Raw genomic sequence first — 18851 nt, 5'->3', positions numbered from 1 at the left:
TTGTGTACGTATTTGTAGTTATTGTAAAAGTCGAACTAATTAGTCAAACAAGTCTAGCTAGCATTGCATGATCTGAGCTCCGATTTCAAACGAATCACTTTTAGATAGCATTTGTAGGAGTACATATTCAAAGATATATAGTACCTCAATTTCTTCAACTATATGTTTTTGCCTAATTTTAGCCAAGAATTTCAAAACAAAATATATTTTTTTATTTTCAAAGATAGTATTCAATTTTGTTACTTCCTACTTTGACTAAGTCTTTGTCTAAGTTATAATTTGGTCATAAAAGGTATATCTCTCATTATGCAGAATTTATTAAGTAATTTTTTAATTTGCATATATACACTCAACCAAGTAATTGGTTCAAATTTGGCAGGTTCATTTTATCTAAATTGACCAGGTAGCTAGCTAATTAGAGGTTTTTTCCTAGAGCAAACACATTGGACTTATGCTATATATAATTAATATCTTATAAAAATAAAATAATAATTCGATAAAAAATTGCAATTGATATTCCTTTCCTAGTTCTTGTTATGATCGGAAATGAAAATACATATCTTAAAGAGAAAAAGCTTAATAAAACCAAAGTTAGTTAATATAATTAGTTTTATACCTTGATGTTTCCTAACATATTTACAAACCTTTCTTGTAAACACCCCAATTTTTTCATTATTGGAATCTGTTTTGAAAACTTTGTTAATAATTTGGTGAAGTATTTTGGTTCGATGAGCTTGCTAGTAAGGATTCATTTGTCCCAATCCCTCTCAAATTTCTGACTTTTATATAATCACTACAACAATTATGGGTTTTAATTAGAGGCAGTTTTTTCGATCCATATTATTAAAAGAGAAGCTAAAAAGTGTAAAAATACTCGCCTGGTTTGAAATTGATATTTAGAGGCGGTTTTTTAGTAAAAACTGTAGGTATAAAATTTAATTATATCTATGCCGTCGGCTGGGGGTTGGGGTAAAATTAAGGATTAATAATTAACCCTATGGCGTCAGTTATTTGGTATTAACCGACGCCATAGGTGCAACCGTTATTCAACACGTGGCACCTATGGCGTCGGTTAATACCAAATAACCGACACCATAGGATTATATATCAGACCCCTACAGTATCGTCTTCCTCTTTTCACAACTTGCTGAACGTGAAGAACAGCCAACCATAGCAGCCCTAAATTCATGAAAAAACTCTCGCCAACCACTACTAAAAAAGCCTCATTCTCCCTCATTTCTTCACAATTTTACCCAATTTTCGTTTGAAAATCTTCTATTTTTAATACCTAAACCTATACTGTAAAAAAATTTGGTTTTTTCCCCTCTATCCCTATAACCGAACCTATTATAAAAAAAAGGTGGTGGTATAACTCCGGCCACCGATTTTAGCGGAGAAAACGTTGAATCTCAACGTCCATTAAAATATTAATTTGATTTCTATTCATTTTATTAATGTACATTGGTATTATTTTGTTTTTGTAAATTTTTTTCGGGATTTTTTTTATTTTATTAATATTATATTGTGTGTGTGTTATAGTGGCTGGATTTTTGTCGCAATTTTTCGTCGGATTGGGTTTATAAGGTAAATATTTATTAACTTGATATATAATATTATATATGTATATATTTTGTGTTTTATAATTGAATATGTGTTTGTATATATTGTGTGTATATACTATTTGTGTATTTGTGTAATAATATTAATTGTATATATATTTGTTGTGAATGAGAATGATATAGTATGGATTTAATTAGTTTAGAAATAAAATTTTTAAAATTATGTTAGTGTGATATATAATTGATTATATATTTATATGTATATGTTATTTTTTAAAAAAATTAACTATATAGAATTTAGTAACTAGTAACTTGTTACATTTTTTAATAACTAGTAAGTAATTAAATAATTAAAATTTTAATTTGGTTGTATATTGCATTATATTGTAGGTTGTGAGCTAATTTTTGAGGTTCGACATATTTCGGTATTGATCGGATTTTAACGTGCTATAGGTATATACATTCACTAACTTTTTGTTATTATAATTAATTATCAATGCATGCTTAGTGGAGTTTGAATATCTTAAATATTCATTCGTAGTGAAGTAGGTTCTGCGAATACATGTACTGCGGTCGGATGGGTGGATAAATTTTGTATTGTTTATGTTATTTTATTTGTTCTGTATTGTTATATTTATTTTGTTTGTTACTTTAGGCACTTTTAAAAATTTTAGAAACGTCCAATTACAGTCGTTATGCTGCCGAAGTTTCGATAGAATTATAATAAATTTTACCAAAAAAATATAAATATTACAAGAAAAGTACATAATATAAACAACTAGTTAATTACTCACTAGTTGTAAGAAATTAGGTGACATAACAAAATTACATAAACTTTTCAATTATAAATGACAAACTAAACAAATGAATGGATTCACTTAAGGAAAAGTCATTCCAATTCTACCAACATTCCAATCAACTAAACACTACTCTAGTTAGTTAATTATAACCTTTACAACTTATATAACTTAATAACATGAACCAAACTAAAACAAGAATTTTAGTAATATATAAATTAATATGAATTAATTGTGAGAAACCTAGTTAGTTACATTGTGTAAGTAGTAACTAGTTATAATTAGTTACTAAATACTGAATTTTTTTTGTTAGGATATTTTTTTTTTGTTAGTTACTAGACACACTGCGATTTCAAGTAGGGTTCGATGCATTTTTAGAGTTTGCCTTAAAGTTTTCTAAAAATCCTGAACGTATTCATTGTCCATGTGTAGATTGTTGTAATGGATCTAAATGAAATATTACAATAATTAAGGACCATGTGTATTTATACGAGATTTTAATAAAAGTTATACTACTTGGTATTCCCATGACGAACGTTTAGCTGATGATTAATATCCTTTAGGAAAGCAGGGGGTAGATGATATCGAGGGTAATGATTTCGATGATCATCCATTGGACTTGCTTAATGAAGCACATGAGGAATTTCTTAATGATCCTAAAAAATTCGATAATTTTCTAAATGATGCTGATAAACCCCTGTTCAAGATCCCCCACGCCACCGTATTTGGATCAAATCTCAGACCAAGAGAATAAAACTTGTCACTGATTACGACAAGGAAATTGTCGAAAAGATAGTAAGTATATATTAATCTTTAATTGAGTACTACTAATGAGTTAGTATATATAATTAATATACTAATTGCTTGAATATGTACATTAGGCTCAATTAGAGGAGCAACTTACTCAAGGACAAATTCAGGTCCATGGACAAAACGATATCCTGACGCAGGCGCTCAGGACACTAGAGCATCCTGGACGTGTCAGGGCTGCTAGGTATGCTAGTACTTGAAATTTTTTTTCCTTAGTTATACAAAAAAAAATCATAGCTAATTTTATTTCATGATTTGTAGGTTCCTGACCAGGACATCTAAACTGTTTGGCAAGAAAAAAAAGGAATTTTCTGATGTTGTGGCTCGGCAATAGAAGGAGATTGATAAATTAAAAGCCGAAATCCAATCCCTTAAACAGAAGAAAAACACTGCCCAACTAGAGGAAGAATGAGAGGTGGATGATCATGCATATGTTCCACAACAATACGCTCGTGAGGATGAGGGGTTGACCACAAATCTATGCCGAAGAGTTTGTTTCCCTCAACGAGCCACCTCTCTTGTACAGTTTCGATGACCAGAGGGCCCTTGATCAACAAGTTCTGACAATATCGACAATATTATGGCCCGAGCGTATTTGTACGAGCATGAGGGTCCAATCAAAGTTCACTGCAAGGACTACGATGATTCACATGCCCGGAATCTGATTTCGAAAATGCTGCAAGAGAATACTAAAATCTCAATCTCAATTGAAGGGTGCAAATATGTTAGGGAAGTAGCAAACATGTTCCTTCCTTGGCCTAAATACCTAATTGCAACACCCGATGTAGCTTTTGTTATATTTTTATTTTCAAGATAGTGACGATTACAAGTGAGATACGGTGATGACAACAACTTTAAATGTAGAGACGAGTAAGATATCATGATGACAATAATTTTAAAATTGATGAGTTTTCTATTGATTTGTTTATCGTTATTTTTTTTCCCAATTCTATTTTTATATATATAAATTTAATCACACCAAAATAATATTTATCCAATTACTAAAATTCTGTCATGTTTTGATTTCAATTTAATTTATGCCGAAGATATATATTTTAAAAACGAACTTTATAGAAATATATGTCTGTCTACAATAAATTAATTAATAATTATAATTTATTAAGTTTAAAATAATTAGAAAAATCAACTCTAAAATATTAATTTATTTTTCTTGTGTTATTAAGAGTTAAAAAATAAAATTTGAAATAGGTACTCACTATTAAAAAAAAATTATACAAAAATATTAAAATTAAAAATTTGATATAGTTTTATAATTTAATTATCATTTAAATAGAATACAACTACACAAAACGCGGTTTGTTTCCTAGTTATAAATATAATACACAAAATTTAATTATAATTTCATATACCAAAACAAAAAACGTTCCTATTCATAAATTTTTCATATAAATATAAGTTCATTTATATATAGCTGCATATATATATATATATTTTTTTTTTAGAAAAAAAAAATCCTATATATTTGTATTTACTACAAAAAATTTTATTTTTAGTCATAACAAAAATTGTGGTTAAAAATAAAATAGTTGCGACTAATTACAAATACTATTCTTATGTTGTGACTAAAAAGTCTGTGGCTAAAAGTATTAGTCATAAAAATTACAAATTGTTGTAACTAAATGTATTTTTAGTTACAATACCTTGTTGCGATTAAAACTAAATTAGTGACAACTTATGTTTAAATACTATGTTTTAGTCACAAGTAATTTTTTGTTGTAATTAAAAATTACATTTAATCATAAAAATTTACGTTGTGAGTAAAAAATTATAAGTAGCTGTTTTTTGTAGTGCTTAAATGAAAAGAACAGCTGATATGGTTAAATGAATTATAATTTTTATAAGTACAACTCTAATACAGGTGCTAATGAGAGGTAGGTGTCAGAAAATGAAATTAAATGTCAAAAAAACATTGATTTTTCAACTTTAAATATAAAGTGTCTAGGTGCTGTTGAGTACTGCTGTTCACTTTTTTTTTTCTTCAATTGTTTAATTTATTAATATTCTACTTCAAAAATAATAAAATAGAACTAGCTAGCATTGGAGCTGGGCTAATAGGCAACAGTTGTAGATGTGAGGGCATGCATGTTGTGTATGTGTTAAAAATCTTGACAGAGCTGAAAATTGAGAAATCCAAAGCACTCTTTCAGTCTAGTATACGTACGTGGCTTTACATTTACATTCTTTTTTTTTTTTTTTTTTGAACGTAAAGACCCAAACGTTACAAAAGAAAAGGGTAGGGGTCTTGGCTATTCCAACTCCATGTGTTATCTAACCTTATGGACATTTGTGCCAATTATGAGCTGCTGTATTCCCTTGCCGCCGAGTGTGGTGAATGATTACAGTGGAAAGCGAAAATAGCATCTATTGAATAGCATTGATGATGGTTCCATAGCTTGAAAGATTTTCATTGGTTGTTTAAAACCTAAGAAAACTAAAAACTCAGATTTCTCTCAGTTTATCTATTTGCATTGCTCATAATTTTTAGTTTTTGACATTGTATTTTTACAATTTTTTTGGGCATTATATAATTTCGAGCAACCCTTTTTAACATCTTATCCCATAACCCATTAGGACCATGATACGAACCTTTGACCATATATCAGATAATACAAGTTTTTTTTCTTCCTGCCTTTTTCTTGTTAATGATATCTATTTAAAATTAGATCATGCATATCGTATCGCTACTGTTCCTCCCACTTTGAGTGAACTATATATCTTAAAAAACTTGTCCATGATTATTCTCCCAAAAGTTTTCATCTCCCTCATTGAGTGGTTGTTGTTATAAATCTTAATAATCTTGATGATATATTGATTTTTAGATTAACCTATGTTTAAAAAACGTGTGTGTGTAATATATTCAAGAAAAATTATAGCAAATTAGAAGAATACAAAGCAAAGTCAACTTAGTTAGTACTTAATGCTTAATACTGATTGCTCGAAGAATCAGAAAAAACTCATCATGCCAGTACTGATTGCTAGTTATACGTGGCTCCTTTATTAGCTGGATTCCATGCCATTAAATGAGATTAATTATTTTTGGAATTATCCTCCATATTATATTAGCTTTTCTTCTTTTTTATGAATATTAGTTATATCAACAAGAACCACCAAATTGGACGAAATTTGATGATTTTAGAATTTTCTTTTAGGATATTAAAATTTTATTGCAAAGTTTTTTAGGGTATTTTATTGGAATCTTACATATTTAAATTTAATAAACTATTATGAATTAACCAATTGTAAAACCCATTTCTAATGATCTTGAATAACATTGATACTTAGTTGGAATGTTTTTCATTTTAGAGTACAAAATTTGCAATAAATTGGTTCTGAATATATGATCAAGACACAAAGGGAATAATTGGAAAAATATGATTCCTAGTAGGATGGACCAGAATTCCAATATCTTAGACTGGGCCCTATGTATTGAGTAAGAGAAAGAAAAAAAAATGAAAAAGTATACATAATACTGAAATGATAGCAACTTGTATGTATACACAAATACATAATGGAAAAAGCTTATAATAAGTGATTTGTGTGCATATATTATTACTCAACGGTTTAGAGTGATAGGATTACAATCCATTATTGCGTTTTTGCTAGTTACAAACTAAATTTTTTTGAGTAATTTTTCCGCAAATATCTCAAAATGATAATAGAAGGTTTTGAAAATGGAGTTGTTTAGATTTTGATCCACAATCAACCCAACATTTCATATATATATATATATATATATTGGAGTTTGCACTATGATGTAATTGATAGGCACTTTTGAAATCGTGGTGGGCCAACATTTGATGTCACCTGAGTGGTGTCAACTGTCAACCTTTCTTTCTCAAGAAACTATTAAAATTTATATAAAATCCGTTCTGTACTAGAAAAGAATTTAAAGAAAGAAAAAACTCTTTCTCTTTCTCTGGCAATAGTACCAAATATGGCTGAAACTGCTCTTCTTACTGTTTTGAAAGTTTTGATGATTGTAATATGTGCTTGTTGGGTTTCCCTTTGGATTTTGAAGCCTACACAGATGTGGACAAAGAACTGGAAAGAAGCTGAAGATAGATTAAGGCCTACTGTCTTTGGATATTATGGTATTTAACATTGACCTTTTCATTCACTCAGTTTTTTCTTTTACTTTTATAGGTACTTACTTTTCAGAGCTGTGATGAAACACTGTTGTTGATATTTTGCAGGACTTAACTTTGTTGTGTTCACATTTCCTGTTATTGCTCTGGCTATAGTTGGATCTGTCTACTTGAATGTTCAGCAAAGGAAGCCCAGAAGGTAATATGAATATGTTGTTTGAAACTATATCAATTACCAACTTGAAACATTTGCCAATTTTTCAAACCTTACTTATTTGCTCAATTTGGAATTTTAGACTAAGGAGAAAGGCATTTCCTGGTGCCTCAAATCCAGTGGTTGTGAACACCCTTTTGGGCACTCTAACTGCTCTGGAAATCTTAGCAGCCTCCCTCTTTATCCTCCTCTTAGTATGGACTTTTTATGCTCGAATATCAAACGATTTCAAGAAGCTAATGCCAGTAAAATCACTCAAATTGAAGTTGTGAGTAATCAATATGTTCTGCAATAAAAAATACTTATAACCCCTGAAGAGTTTCACCAAAAATGTTGCTTTTGATTATGTCTCAGATGGCAACTGCAGTACTTGAGGGTGGCGACTCGATTCGGTTTGTTAGCAGAAGTGTGCCTAGCTCTACTTCTCCTTCCTATATTAAGAGGGTTAGCCTTGTTCAGGTTAATTGGTATCCAATTTGAGGCTTCAGTGAGATATCATATCTGGCTTGGAACTGCTATGATAGCTTTTGCCTTTCTTCATGGGGCAAGTACATTGTTCATTTGGGGAGTAAGCCACCACATTCAGGAAGAGGTATAATTCACTCATTTTCTTTTGTACTTTGACAATGTGAAAACTTGTAGTTTTTTTCAATGTACATTTTGTAAACAGATAGGAAAATGGCAAAGAACAGGCAGGATATACTTAGCTGGGGAGATTAGTCTTGTTACTGGTTTAGTCATATGGATAACAGCACTTCCTCAAATAAGAAGGAAAAAGTTTGAAATCTTCTACTACACACACCATCTCTACCTAGTCTTCCTTGTATTTTTCTTATTTCATGCCGGAGACCGCCACTTCTACACTGTTTTTCCTGGAATTTTTCTCTTTGGCATTGATAAACTACTTCGCCTTGTACAATCAAGACCGGAAACATGTATTCTTTCTGCAAAAATCTTCCCCAGCAAAGCTTTAGAACTTGTTCTACCTAAACACCCAAGTAAGAAATTTTACTTCAACACTGAAAGATAGCATAAAGAACATTTTTGACTTGGTTTTCAAAGCTTTGTTTTGTATAATTTGTATTGATTTCAGATCTAAAGTATACTCCAACAAGTGTAATCTTTGTGAAGATACCAAGTATATCAAAATTTCAGTGGCACTCTTTTAGTATAACTTCAAGCTCAAGTGTTGATGACCACACAATGTCTCTTCTTATAAGATGTCAAGGATCATGGACAAGTTCTCTATACAACTTGATAAATACAGAGCTAAAATCAGGTTTTAATAAGATGAAAACCATACCAATTGCAGTTGAAGGCCCTTATGGAGCTTCCTCAACAGATTTCCTTAGGTTCTTCACTTGAATTTTTCATGTCAACAACATTTGTTCTACACATAGCTTAGTTTAAGATTGTTGTTTTTTTGATCCTTTGCAGGTATGACAGTTTGCTTCTGATTGCTGGAGGAGTTGGGATAACTCCATTTCTGAGCATCATGCAAGAAATCACTTCAGCTTGGCAAAGTGGGAACTACAATCAGTACCCCACAAGAATACAACTCATATTCATAGCTAAAAAGTCCCAAGATATTTGTTTGTTGAGCTCAATTTCAGACCTTATTCTAAACCAATCAGATGAACAGTTTCATCTCAAGTTAAAGGTATTTGTGACTCAAGAAAAACAATCAGTTACAACAGTAAAAGAACTACTAAATGAGTTTACACAAGGCGAAACAGTCGATTTCGGTACAGATAGTTCAAGCTATGCAATACATGGACTTGAATCTTTTCTTTGGATGGCTGCCATAGCTGGACTTTCCTCTATTGTATTTCTTGCCTTTCTCATATGTTTCAGCCACATTTTTATTCCTAACCAGAAAACCAAGGCATCATCAAAAGAGAAGAGTCCATCTTGGGTTGCAGATATAATCATATTATCTTCTTTTGTCATAGCAATAATTTGCAGTACTTTAGTTGCACTTGTAGTAAGAGGGAAAAAACTTAGCAAAGAAACAATCCAAACTTCAGAAAAACATGTCAAATCATGGCAACCAAGTTCCAGTGAAGCTGAATTAGGATTTGCTACTGAGAAACATGAGATTCATTTTACAGGAAGGCCTAAGTTTCAAGGTTTCTGTTTTCTTACCCCAACTTTTAATTTCATTTCAACTATTTTTTATGAACTGTTCTTACTTATATGGTGCAGAAATATTGGAAAAATTCCCAACTGAGACTGGTGGATCTGATATTGGAGTCCTGGTATGTGGACCTGAGAAAATGAAAGAGTCAGTGGCAGCATTACTATGTAGCCATAACTCTCAATGTTTCAAGAGTGGTCCTCAGAAGAAAACAAGCTTCAGCTTCCACTCCCTCAATTTCACTCTCTGATTGGCCTGGCTATACATATACACTAATATGTATATATATAAATATATGAAGAGCACAGGTTTGATTGGTAGATACAAATCTCTATAAACTAAGACTAATATAATATATTGTTTATAAGATAAGCTTATAAAATATGAATTTAACATGTAATTGGTCAATGTCGTGTAATATAATAAAAATAGGCTTTTTTTTTTCTTTTCAAAAGGTCAGCTCTAAATCTAATTACAGCTAAAGTTTCAATTAATTATGGATTTGTGACCACAAAATCTGGGTGTATTTATCTAAACTATTTGGAAAGCTGTAGCAGATGGTTAAGGTTTATTTAAAGACTTACTCAGTTTATCTATAACATGGGCTTTGACTATTATTCCTGGACGAAAAATCTACATGGGTACTCATAGATGCGTACACATGTCGAAATCATATTATATATTTTTAGGCCACATCAACATCAAATTACAATCTTTTCTCTTGTTTTCATATTAGGCTGTTTATTATGTTCTCTAATGGCTGCCATAGAAAAGGGATATTGTTTGATAAAAAATAAAATAAATTCTTTTAATATAAAACATTTTTTAAAATAAGTTAGGATTTATTGTTTCTAAAAAAGATTTTTCAAAATTAATTTTTTTTAAATAATTTCTAATTTACTTATAAAATATATATATTTTTTTAAATGATATCTAAATATTTTTTTAAAAAAAAAATTCTAAATATTTTTTATTAAAAAAAATTTATACAATAGTTGTAAAACTATATAAAAGTCTATACATTTATCTTATAATTTTCAATATATTTCTTTTGCTATTAGGGGAGTATCCAATGTCTGCTATTAGGCACAATAACAGTCAGTGCTACGAGTATTCCTATTGAGTATTAATAGTGTCTAATATGTCACTTTACAATTGACGATATTTCTCAAAAATTATTATATTAAATTATATTAAACAAATTAATAAGAATATAATATAAAAATTCATTAAAAGATTATATTTTTTGTAAATATAATCATAAAAATATTTAAAATTTTATTTTTTTTAATTTTTTTTATTATTTTTGGGATTTATGAAATAATCCCAAACAAATATAATGCAATTTGCAAACCAGTAACTTGTAGTTACAAACTTAAATAATAATAAATAGAAAAATAGAAATTTCTATCTTTATTTTCAGATGAAACACTACTTTTTCTTAATAACAATTTTCATCGTGAAATATATCTATCATAAACAATGTGTTAATGGGAAAGAAAAATGTAATGATATGAGAGAAACAAAAGCAGTAAAGCAATTCATTTAGAATTTCATCAAAGTGGTATCCTAGAAAAGCAAAAATATAATTATGAAGCTAACCATTAAATATACCTGTAAAGTTAAAATTTAAATAAAATGAGACCAATAATAATAATAATAATAATAAATTAATAAAATATATATTTACAGAACCGGTGAAGGAGATGGAGCCAAAGCCACCTCCGGCGATTCATTATCTTCACCACTATCAACGACAGCTCTACTATCATCACCTCCAACCAAAAACGACAACACTTCTACCGGTGCCGTCGTTGTCGTTTGCTCCCCAACAAGCACAGCCACCACCTCTTTCATGCTTGGGCGGCGCTGAGGATCAGGGTGGCAACAAGCCAAACCAAGCTTCAAAATCACCTCCATCTCCGCCTCTTCATACTCTCCACTAACCCTCTTATCCGCCGCTTCAACAACCTTACCTTCCAAGTACAAATCCCTCACCCAATCGATCAACACCACCTCCTCCTCCGCCGCCGCCCCAAACTCAATCGGCTTCCTCCCACAAGAAACTTCAAGAACAACCACACCGAACCCATATACGTCACTCGCCGAAGTCGGCGCCGCTACTGTGGCCAGCTCCGGTGCCAGGTAACCCAAAGTCCCAACGACCCGAGTCGTGTTTGGGACCTCGCCGTGTTGGTAAAGCTTCGCTAGCCCAAAATCGCCGAGCCGGCCACGCATATCTGAGTCGAGCAATATGTTGCTCGACTTAATGTCTCTGTGAACCACAACTTGATCCCAGCCATGGTGGAGGTAGTTTAGGCCCTCGGCAACATCTGCTAACACCCGCCGCCGTTGTTCCCAGCCCAGAAGCTTCTTGGGCTTGTCGAAAATCCATTGGTTAAGGCTACCATTGGGCATGAAATCATATACGAGCATGAGTTGGTTCCCTTTTCTACACCATCCTCGCATTTTGACTAAGTTCTTGTGTTGAAGCCTTCCCATGCTTGAAATTTCAGCCATGAATTCTCTCAACCCTTGTTTTGAATCGTGGTTCACGCATTTAACCGCGATTTGGGTTTCGTTTGGTAAAGTTCCTTTGTAAACTTTCCCGAACCCGCCTGCGCCCAGAAGTTGATTGTCGGAAAAGCTTTCGGTGGCTTCATCAAGTTCTTCGTATGTGAATCGGTGAGGCCAATACTCGAGTTCCCAATCTTCAATATCGTCATCTTCTTCTTTGTCTTTCAGCTTGCTCTTCCGCCAATACCAGAAAACCCCGATTGAACAAATCGCTACAAAAGCAGCACAACCGATTACAATCCCAGAAATTTTCCCGGGAGAAAGCGACGAAGATGACTCCGGTACAAGAAAGACCGGCAAATTCGTCGTGTTGATCTCTCTCAAAACTCCTGTGTCGCTAAAGCTCCAAGCTAAAATCCTCTGCGCTTCGATCCATTGCGTTATCGAAGCCGAAAACCCAATAAACATTTCATCGGAGATGAAATTCGCTATGTTCCTGTCTCTGTAAGTGAGTGTAGGTTTAACCGGACGAGGAACTCCAATGGGAGCAACAGTGACGTTGATTTCGAAATTGGTGCCATCGAATTCGATCCAAGCTCTGATGTTTCTCCCATCTCGCATTGGAACTGGGACGAAGGATCCAGTTGAGTTGTAATATCCGGCGGGGTTCCACGTCTCTGATTCAATACTGTTGAGATTGATTCCGATGTGGTTCCCATCCAGGTCACCGAATTCCGGATTCCGACCCGTATCGAACTTAATGGCTAACAGGGGAGCTGGTGTTCTCACCGTAGCGTTGGTGAATAGACCGAAGTACTGACTGGCGATGGCGCCGGGAGGTGAGGTGTAATTGGTGAGGACGAAGCAGAGACCAAAGCCAGGGCTGGAGCTTATAACTGGCAAAACAGAAAAGACAAAAGAGGTGGAGAAAGAAGAAACAGAGGAAGAGTTTGAGTTTGAGCTTCTTCTCATGGTGATTTTAGATGGGTAGAAAGCTCGGCCGACGGAAAACTGGTCGATGAGGGTTTCATTAGTTAACCGAATCACCGATGAGTCGAAATGGGCATCGTTGACTAAGGTGACGTTGGTGGAGTTTGAGGTGCCGGCGAATGAGTTAAAGAGGAAATTGAGGGCGAAAGTTGGTGAGAGAATGAAGAGGATGATGATGATGATGAGGAAGGTTGTCATGTGAAGGGAGTGGCGGAGAATCATTGTGTTACTCTCCAGCGGCGATGAGTTTGGTCAAAGCTCAGTTATCCATTGTAGAAGGAAGGAAGAGGTTTACTAATGGTTTTTCTAATATGGTTTCGTTTTTATGACATTTTTGGCTCTTTTATTTTCATGTTAATAATTACTTTTGATCGTCCTCATTAGGTAGAAATAATAGATATTATCATAAACAAAATTGTTTGTTTTAAGAAAATGAGAAAATATGACATTTTTTTTCTAATAAGTGAATTATGAAAGAGACATTCCATAATTTCCATTAAGCCTAAATACTCATTTTCTAACATAGGATAAGTTAGTAAATCAAAATTTTACTCAATTATATATAACATACTAACATAGGATAGTTTATACGAGATCATTTAGGATTCTTCTCGGAAGACATATTACACTACATACTTACATAGTATATTATTAAATTATATTTTATGTAGTATTAATTTTTAGGGATTTTTTCATTTTTACACTTTAAAATATTTTTTTTTTTGTATTTTTACGGAATTAGGCATAAAAACTCTTATTGCAACTCGCTGCAACTTAAATTGCAATAAAAAATCGTACAGAAATCCTTACTGTAACTACCGTTGCAACCACTTTAGAAATTCAAACCGTAAATTTAAAAAAAAAATTAAAAAAAATAATATATAGGATAATTCCCCTAATTTTTATAAATAATAATTTGATATAAATTAAAATTTTATATAATATTATATAAAAATATAATATATAAATCATCTATCCAATAAGATTGTAATTTTTTTTTTTTTTTTAATATTTTGTGGTATTTTTAGATTATAAAATGCACAAATAAATTAGTAATAAATGTAGTAGAATTTTAAAAAATATATACTTAAGGTTTTTTTAAAAGTTTTTCTTTATACAGCTATATTTACTTTTTACAATTTTAATGCACAAAATAGAAATATAATTTTCTCTCCTTCTTAATATTATTATTCTATATTTTCTTGGATTGAATATTTTTATAATTATTCTTCTAAATTATTATATTTTGATAGTTCATAAACAAATTAGAAGAAAAATATCCAGTAGAAAAAAATAATCATACTTTCATATTTATTTTATGTAATTTTTCTTTAATTAGTGGTAAAAATAATTCAATTAATTAAAATAAAAAAATTAAAAAGAAGGATAGAGTGAGTAGAGTGACCTTTTTATCCATGTTTTTTTTTTCTTTATTTATTTGACCTTTCATTCTTAAATAATTATTATTTTTATTGATTTTTTATATTTTTACTTTAATTTTCTCCTATATTGTTAGTTTAATATATGATTAATGTTTAAAGTTCAATAAAAATAATAAACACTTTTAATTTATTGTGGTGTATTTATTTTTTTCTTTTTTCTCTCAATATTGGGACAGAGGCTATAAATTTTTTTGCTATACTTTCTCAATAAATACATAAATCGGTATTTTTTTTTAATTTTTTTAAAATAATTACATTTTTTATAATCTATAATAAAAAGAAATCATACAATTCAATATACTCATCTTTTAAGTGGTTTTTTAGACCTCAAAAGCAACATGTATTTACATTTTACAGCTCTATTATTTTATTGTTGCCTAATTTATAGTAAGCTAAACGCTAATGAATATTATTTATTTTAAATTATATTTTAAATAAAATGTAAAAAATTACATTAAAATAATTAAAAGAATTATAAAAGTGAGGTCGAACCCGCGCGAAGCGCGGCTTAGTTCCCTAGTTTAATATAATATAGTGCAATCTAATTTAATATGAAATACAACACCGGGTATGAAATAATTATGTAGCCTTGCACTAATAATCAATGTCTTTCTCCATTCAAAAAAATTAATCAATGTCATTTTTTTTTTTTTTTGACATACTTTGCCTTTTTTCAGATGAATAAATAATTATTTCTAACATATAAAATAACAACACATAAATTTATGATAATAGTTACCAAATAAAAATCATCAATTTTTCATTTCTTTTTGTCCTAATGTATTAGCTATTGATATATTAATACAGAGGATACAATTTTTTTTTTTTTTTTGGCTTAATAAAAATACAAAGGATATAATATAAAGTAGAGAATGTTAAATTCTGTTTCAAAAAAAAAAGTAGACTGTTATGTTTGCATTTAAATTTTAAACAAATTAAAATGGTAAATAGTGTAATAGTATCATACAAAAAATCCAAAACCTATTTAAGATTCAAGAGAAGCTTTGTTTATTTATTTCTTTTCCTTTTTATTATTTATTTATTTGACATCAAGAAAGGGAAGAATTAAACTTGGGATAAAATTTAATAAACAACTTGTAGTATTTTGCTCACAATTTAAAAATAAAATTTCCAATAATAAGAAGGAATGTGGTCCCTTTTACTACAATAAGAATTTAATATCTTGGATCGATAGTGTAAATGTGAACACCAATTGATAATGAGAAATGATAAAGGGCACCAGTGGTGCCTACCACCTTCCTATGTGTCAATATCGCTATTCGTACAACTAAGTATCGGGTTCCATATAATTTAATATAATAGTTTTTAGGGAGTATCGCTAGCTAATCGCAACGCGACATGTCGCAAAGGTGCTAGGCACCACTGGTGCCTAATAGCAATGCTCAATTGATAATGGTTAGAATAATATTAAATGGCTTTCTTATAAGCTGTGGTTTTGACCAAAAACTCGTTTTTCACATTACTTTATTTATATAATTTTCATTGGGTCGTGTGTACCATTTGGACGGCTACATGGCTTAATATATTAATTATGGAACGATCATTTTCTATATTATACATTACAATTTCAAATTGGTGATGCCCTTTTCTTCAACTTTTAATTTTAATAATTATTATTTCATAGTTTTTAAGAATTATAATCAAACTATAGTTCAGTTTTCTAATTGAGTAGCCCAATTGAATGTCTATTTGTGAGACTGGAGTTTTACTGTGTATGAAAAGCTGCATAACGTAATAAATAAAATCTAAAGACAAGACTCTCTTAGCTAACTCAAAATGTGCATGTCAAATATATATAGTTTTTTTTTTCTTTGGAAAGATGCCTCCTTAGGAATAGCTAGGAAAGCAGCCTTTTTCAGAAGATAATCTAATATATATACTGTGTTGTTTACAAACTTAGATCCGTTCGACTCTTTTTTGTTTTTTTGTTGATGAATAATGAACTATATCAATATTTTCAGATAATTGCAAATTGAAAACATCAAACATATGTATTAGTATATATTCCAGATATCATTTTTAATATAAATTTCACAAACAATGAAAATCTGAAAATTAAAAATTGTTATATGAATGAAAATTGAAAAATAATATATAGTATATTACTGAAAACCAATGATAGATTATGGAATGTCAAATTCCACTTGGCTGCACAGAAAATTGTTGGAAGTGTGAGCAGCTGCACTGAAGGGGATTGGAAATTCTTGGCTTTTTGTGTTGAGCAAAGCAGAATCTTCATAGTAGGGTTTGTAAAATTGCTTGGTCTTTTCCTTTAACCATGTCAATCTTCTCATCCAAAACTATAATCTTAGCCTTTATGCATTGTGCCATATCCATCAACGAATTTTTGGATAAAACAGCTAATTTTTCATCCCAAATCAAGGGTACTGATGAAGCCCCATTAACAGTAGAAGTAGTAGTAATAGTACAACTAACTTTTTCTTCAAGTTTTCTCAACTTTTTCTCCAACACATTAGAGAGACACACTTCATTATTCTTTCTCTTCTTAGACTCTAATTTGGTGTAGTAGTTATTGATGATAGAATGAGCTTCCGTGGAGTCCTCAGGCCACACATCTAGATTGCCTTTGGGATCATAGATTACTAAGCACACCTTAGAATTGCACAAATCAGTAAGCATTCTTGCTTTTCTCTTCAACGTAGTTTTTCTCTAAAGAAAAACCTTATCATTCTCCAGTTTTATTTTGGAGAGAGTTATCTACATAAAATGAGTATAGTAGTTCAAGATAAGTAATCCGATTAGAGTAAGTAGGAGATAGTAAATGTATTCTTATATGTTGGATATTTACCACAGCTTTTTATCCCAACACAAATTTAAAGACACAAATTAATACAAGAATTGTAAAAATGGTATTTTTCTAATTTGATTATTTTATGCATCCACAAAATTAATTAGTATTATTAAGAATAACAGTTGCAATATTTCAAGCCCAAAAACAAAGAACCCAATTAACAAAACAATGTGACATTCAATGGGGGGGGTAAGTTGAAAAATGCCCCTTTTATTGATCAATTAATCAAATTTATCTCTAATTTTATATTTATTTGAAACATACCTCTTTTTATATGTATTGTACCCAAAATACCCTGATATAAGAGAGTCACATAGAGAGTATATTGAAGTGACAGAGGCAAAATTGGTACAATATTTAAAAAAAGAGGTAAAAATGATAGACTTTAAAAAAGAAGGTAAAAATAAAAGAGGATAATATAAAAAAAGGTATAGAGTATAATTTCCTCTTCAAAGAGTCAACCCTCTCTCCAAGGACTATTTACAAAAATATGGGAAAATGAATATATGTTTTGATATATATGGCATAAAAACTTAATTACCCTAAATATGACATATTTTCAAAAAAAACTTACAAATATGGGAAAAAGTCATGAGGAATGCCATGAAAAACTTTAAATTTGTGTTTCTTTTTATTTTATTTCTTTTTTTAAAAAAAAAAATAAAACACTAAAATAAATAAAAAAAAATGATCTCAACTGTAGATGTTGTCTTTTTTCTTTTTACAGAAATTAAACATATTTTTTTATTTAAAATACTGTTTTTTTTTTGTTAAAAACTAATTATTTCATTAAAAGCAGCAGAAAAAAAAAATCAGTTTCATCAACATCATCCTGAAAAAAAATAATATAAAAAATATAATCTAAAAATAATACAAACTTTAAAAATCAGTTTCATCAATATTGAAAGAAAACTAATAATTTCACTAAAAGAATAAAAAAATAGTTTCATTATGTTATTACAAATTTTTATTTTAAGTTACTTTTTTATTATTTTGTTTCTAGGTTCGAAACTTACACTTATATTTTGTTTTTAACAATTGTATGCATGGTGTGTTGTTTTGATTATATTTGTGATTAGTATTTTTTTTTTTTTGTATTTTTGTGTGTGTGTATTTTTTTTTATTTGATTGTCTGATGAAACTGGTTTCAGTTACCTTTATAATTAACATTAATATTTTGTTAAGATTTTTTATAGCATCAAAACTGGTTTTCACAGGTTTTAACTGTTCTGTAATGGGGTTGCTTCATTTTTATGATATTATTGTATTTTTTTTAGTTTGTTTAAAACCACTTTTATTATTGTATGATATTTGAGCAAAAAATTTTATTTTATTTTAAAACACACATATTATTTTATTATTTTCATAACTGGTTTTTTTTAAGTAACTAGTTTTCATAACTGGTTTTTTTATTGTTGTTCATAATTGAGTTTTAAGTTTCAATTT

The 18851-nt window shown here is 30.2% G+C and overlaps 3 protein-coding genes across 4 annotated transcripts; 1 reads left to right on the top strand and 2 right to left on the bottom strand.

Moving 5' to 3' along the window:
* The first annotated feature begins 7047 nt into the window (after positions 1-7047).
* On the top strand, positions 7048-10219 carry LOC133035767 (ferric reduction oxidase 8, mitochondrial). 2 transcript variants are annotated; one of them, XM_061111969.1, is made up of 8 exons: positions 7048-7278; positions 7381-7471; positions 7569-7754; positions 7841-8078; positions 8157-8484; positions 8580-8838; positions 8924-9615; positions 9692-10219. In XM_061111969.1, exons 1-8 carry the CDS (start codon positions 7122-7124, stop codon positions 9871-9873), a joined length of 2133 nt encoding a protein of 710 aa, XP_060967952.1. In that variant the 5' UTR covers positions 7048-7121; the 3' UTR covers positions 9874-10219. The 2 variants fall into 2 exon arrangements, with proteins under 2 accessions (XP_060967952.1, XP_060967953.1); XM_061111970.1 differs by lacking the exon at positions 7569-7754 and having other exon boundaries at positions 7059-7278.
* A 918-nt stretch (positions 10220-11137) lies between these two features.
* LOC133035390 (L-type lectin-domain containing receptor kinase S.1) lies at positions 11138-13608 on the bottom strand. The gene has a single exon (XM_061111258.1). The coding sequence runs from the start codon at positions 13350-13352 to the stop codon at positions 11310-11312; it is 2043 nt and encodes a 680-aa protein (XP_060967241.1). The 5' UTR covers positions 13353-13608; the 3' UTR covers positions 11138-11309.
* Positions 13609-16828: 3220 nt separating this feature from the next.
* LOC133036107 (agamous-like MADS-box protein AGL103) lies at positions 16829-17233 on the bottom strand. Its single transcript, XM_061112593.1, has one exon. The coding sequence runs from the start codon at positions 17231-17233 to the stop codon at positions 16829-16831; it is 405 nt and encodes a 134-aa protein (XP_060968576.1).
* Positions 17234-18851: the final 1618 nt, after the last annotated feature.

This window comes from Cannabis sativa, chromosome 3 (genome assembly GCF_029168945.1).
Source record: "Cannabis sativa cultivar Pink pepper isolate KNU-18-1 chromosome 3, ASM2916894v1, whole genome shotgun sequence".
NCBI classification, from domain to species: Eukaryota; Viridiplantae; Streptophyta; class Magnoliopsida; order Rosales; family Cannabaceae; genus Cannabis; species Cannabis sativa.
This window is presented reverse-complemented; position numbering and strand designations above follow the sequence as displayed.

Bases quoted from the DNA above. Each gene is read 5' to 3' on its own strand.
- LOC133036107 (XM_061112593.1), bottom strand. From the start codon at position 17,233: ATGCTTACTGATTTGTGCAATTCTAAGGTGTGCTTAGTAATCTATGAT.
- LOC133035390 (XM_061111258.1), bottom strand. From the start codon at position 13,352: ATGATTCTCCGCCACTCCCTTCACATGACAACCTTCCTCATCATCATC.
- LOC133035767 (XM_061111969.1), top strand. From the start codon at position 7,122: ATGGCTGAAACTGCTCTTCTTACTGTTTTGAAAGTTTTGATGATTGTA. The intron at 7,279-7,380 runs GTATTTAACATT...GATATTTTGCAG, and splicing joins TACTGTCTTTGGATATTATG to GACTTAACTTTGTTGTGTTC. The intron at 7,755-7,840 runs GTGAGTAATCAA...ATTATGTCTCAG, and splicing joins AAATCACTCAAATTGAAGTT to ATGGCAACTGCAGTACTTGA.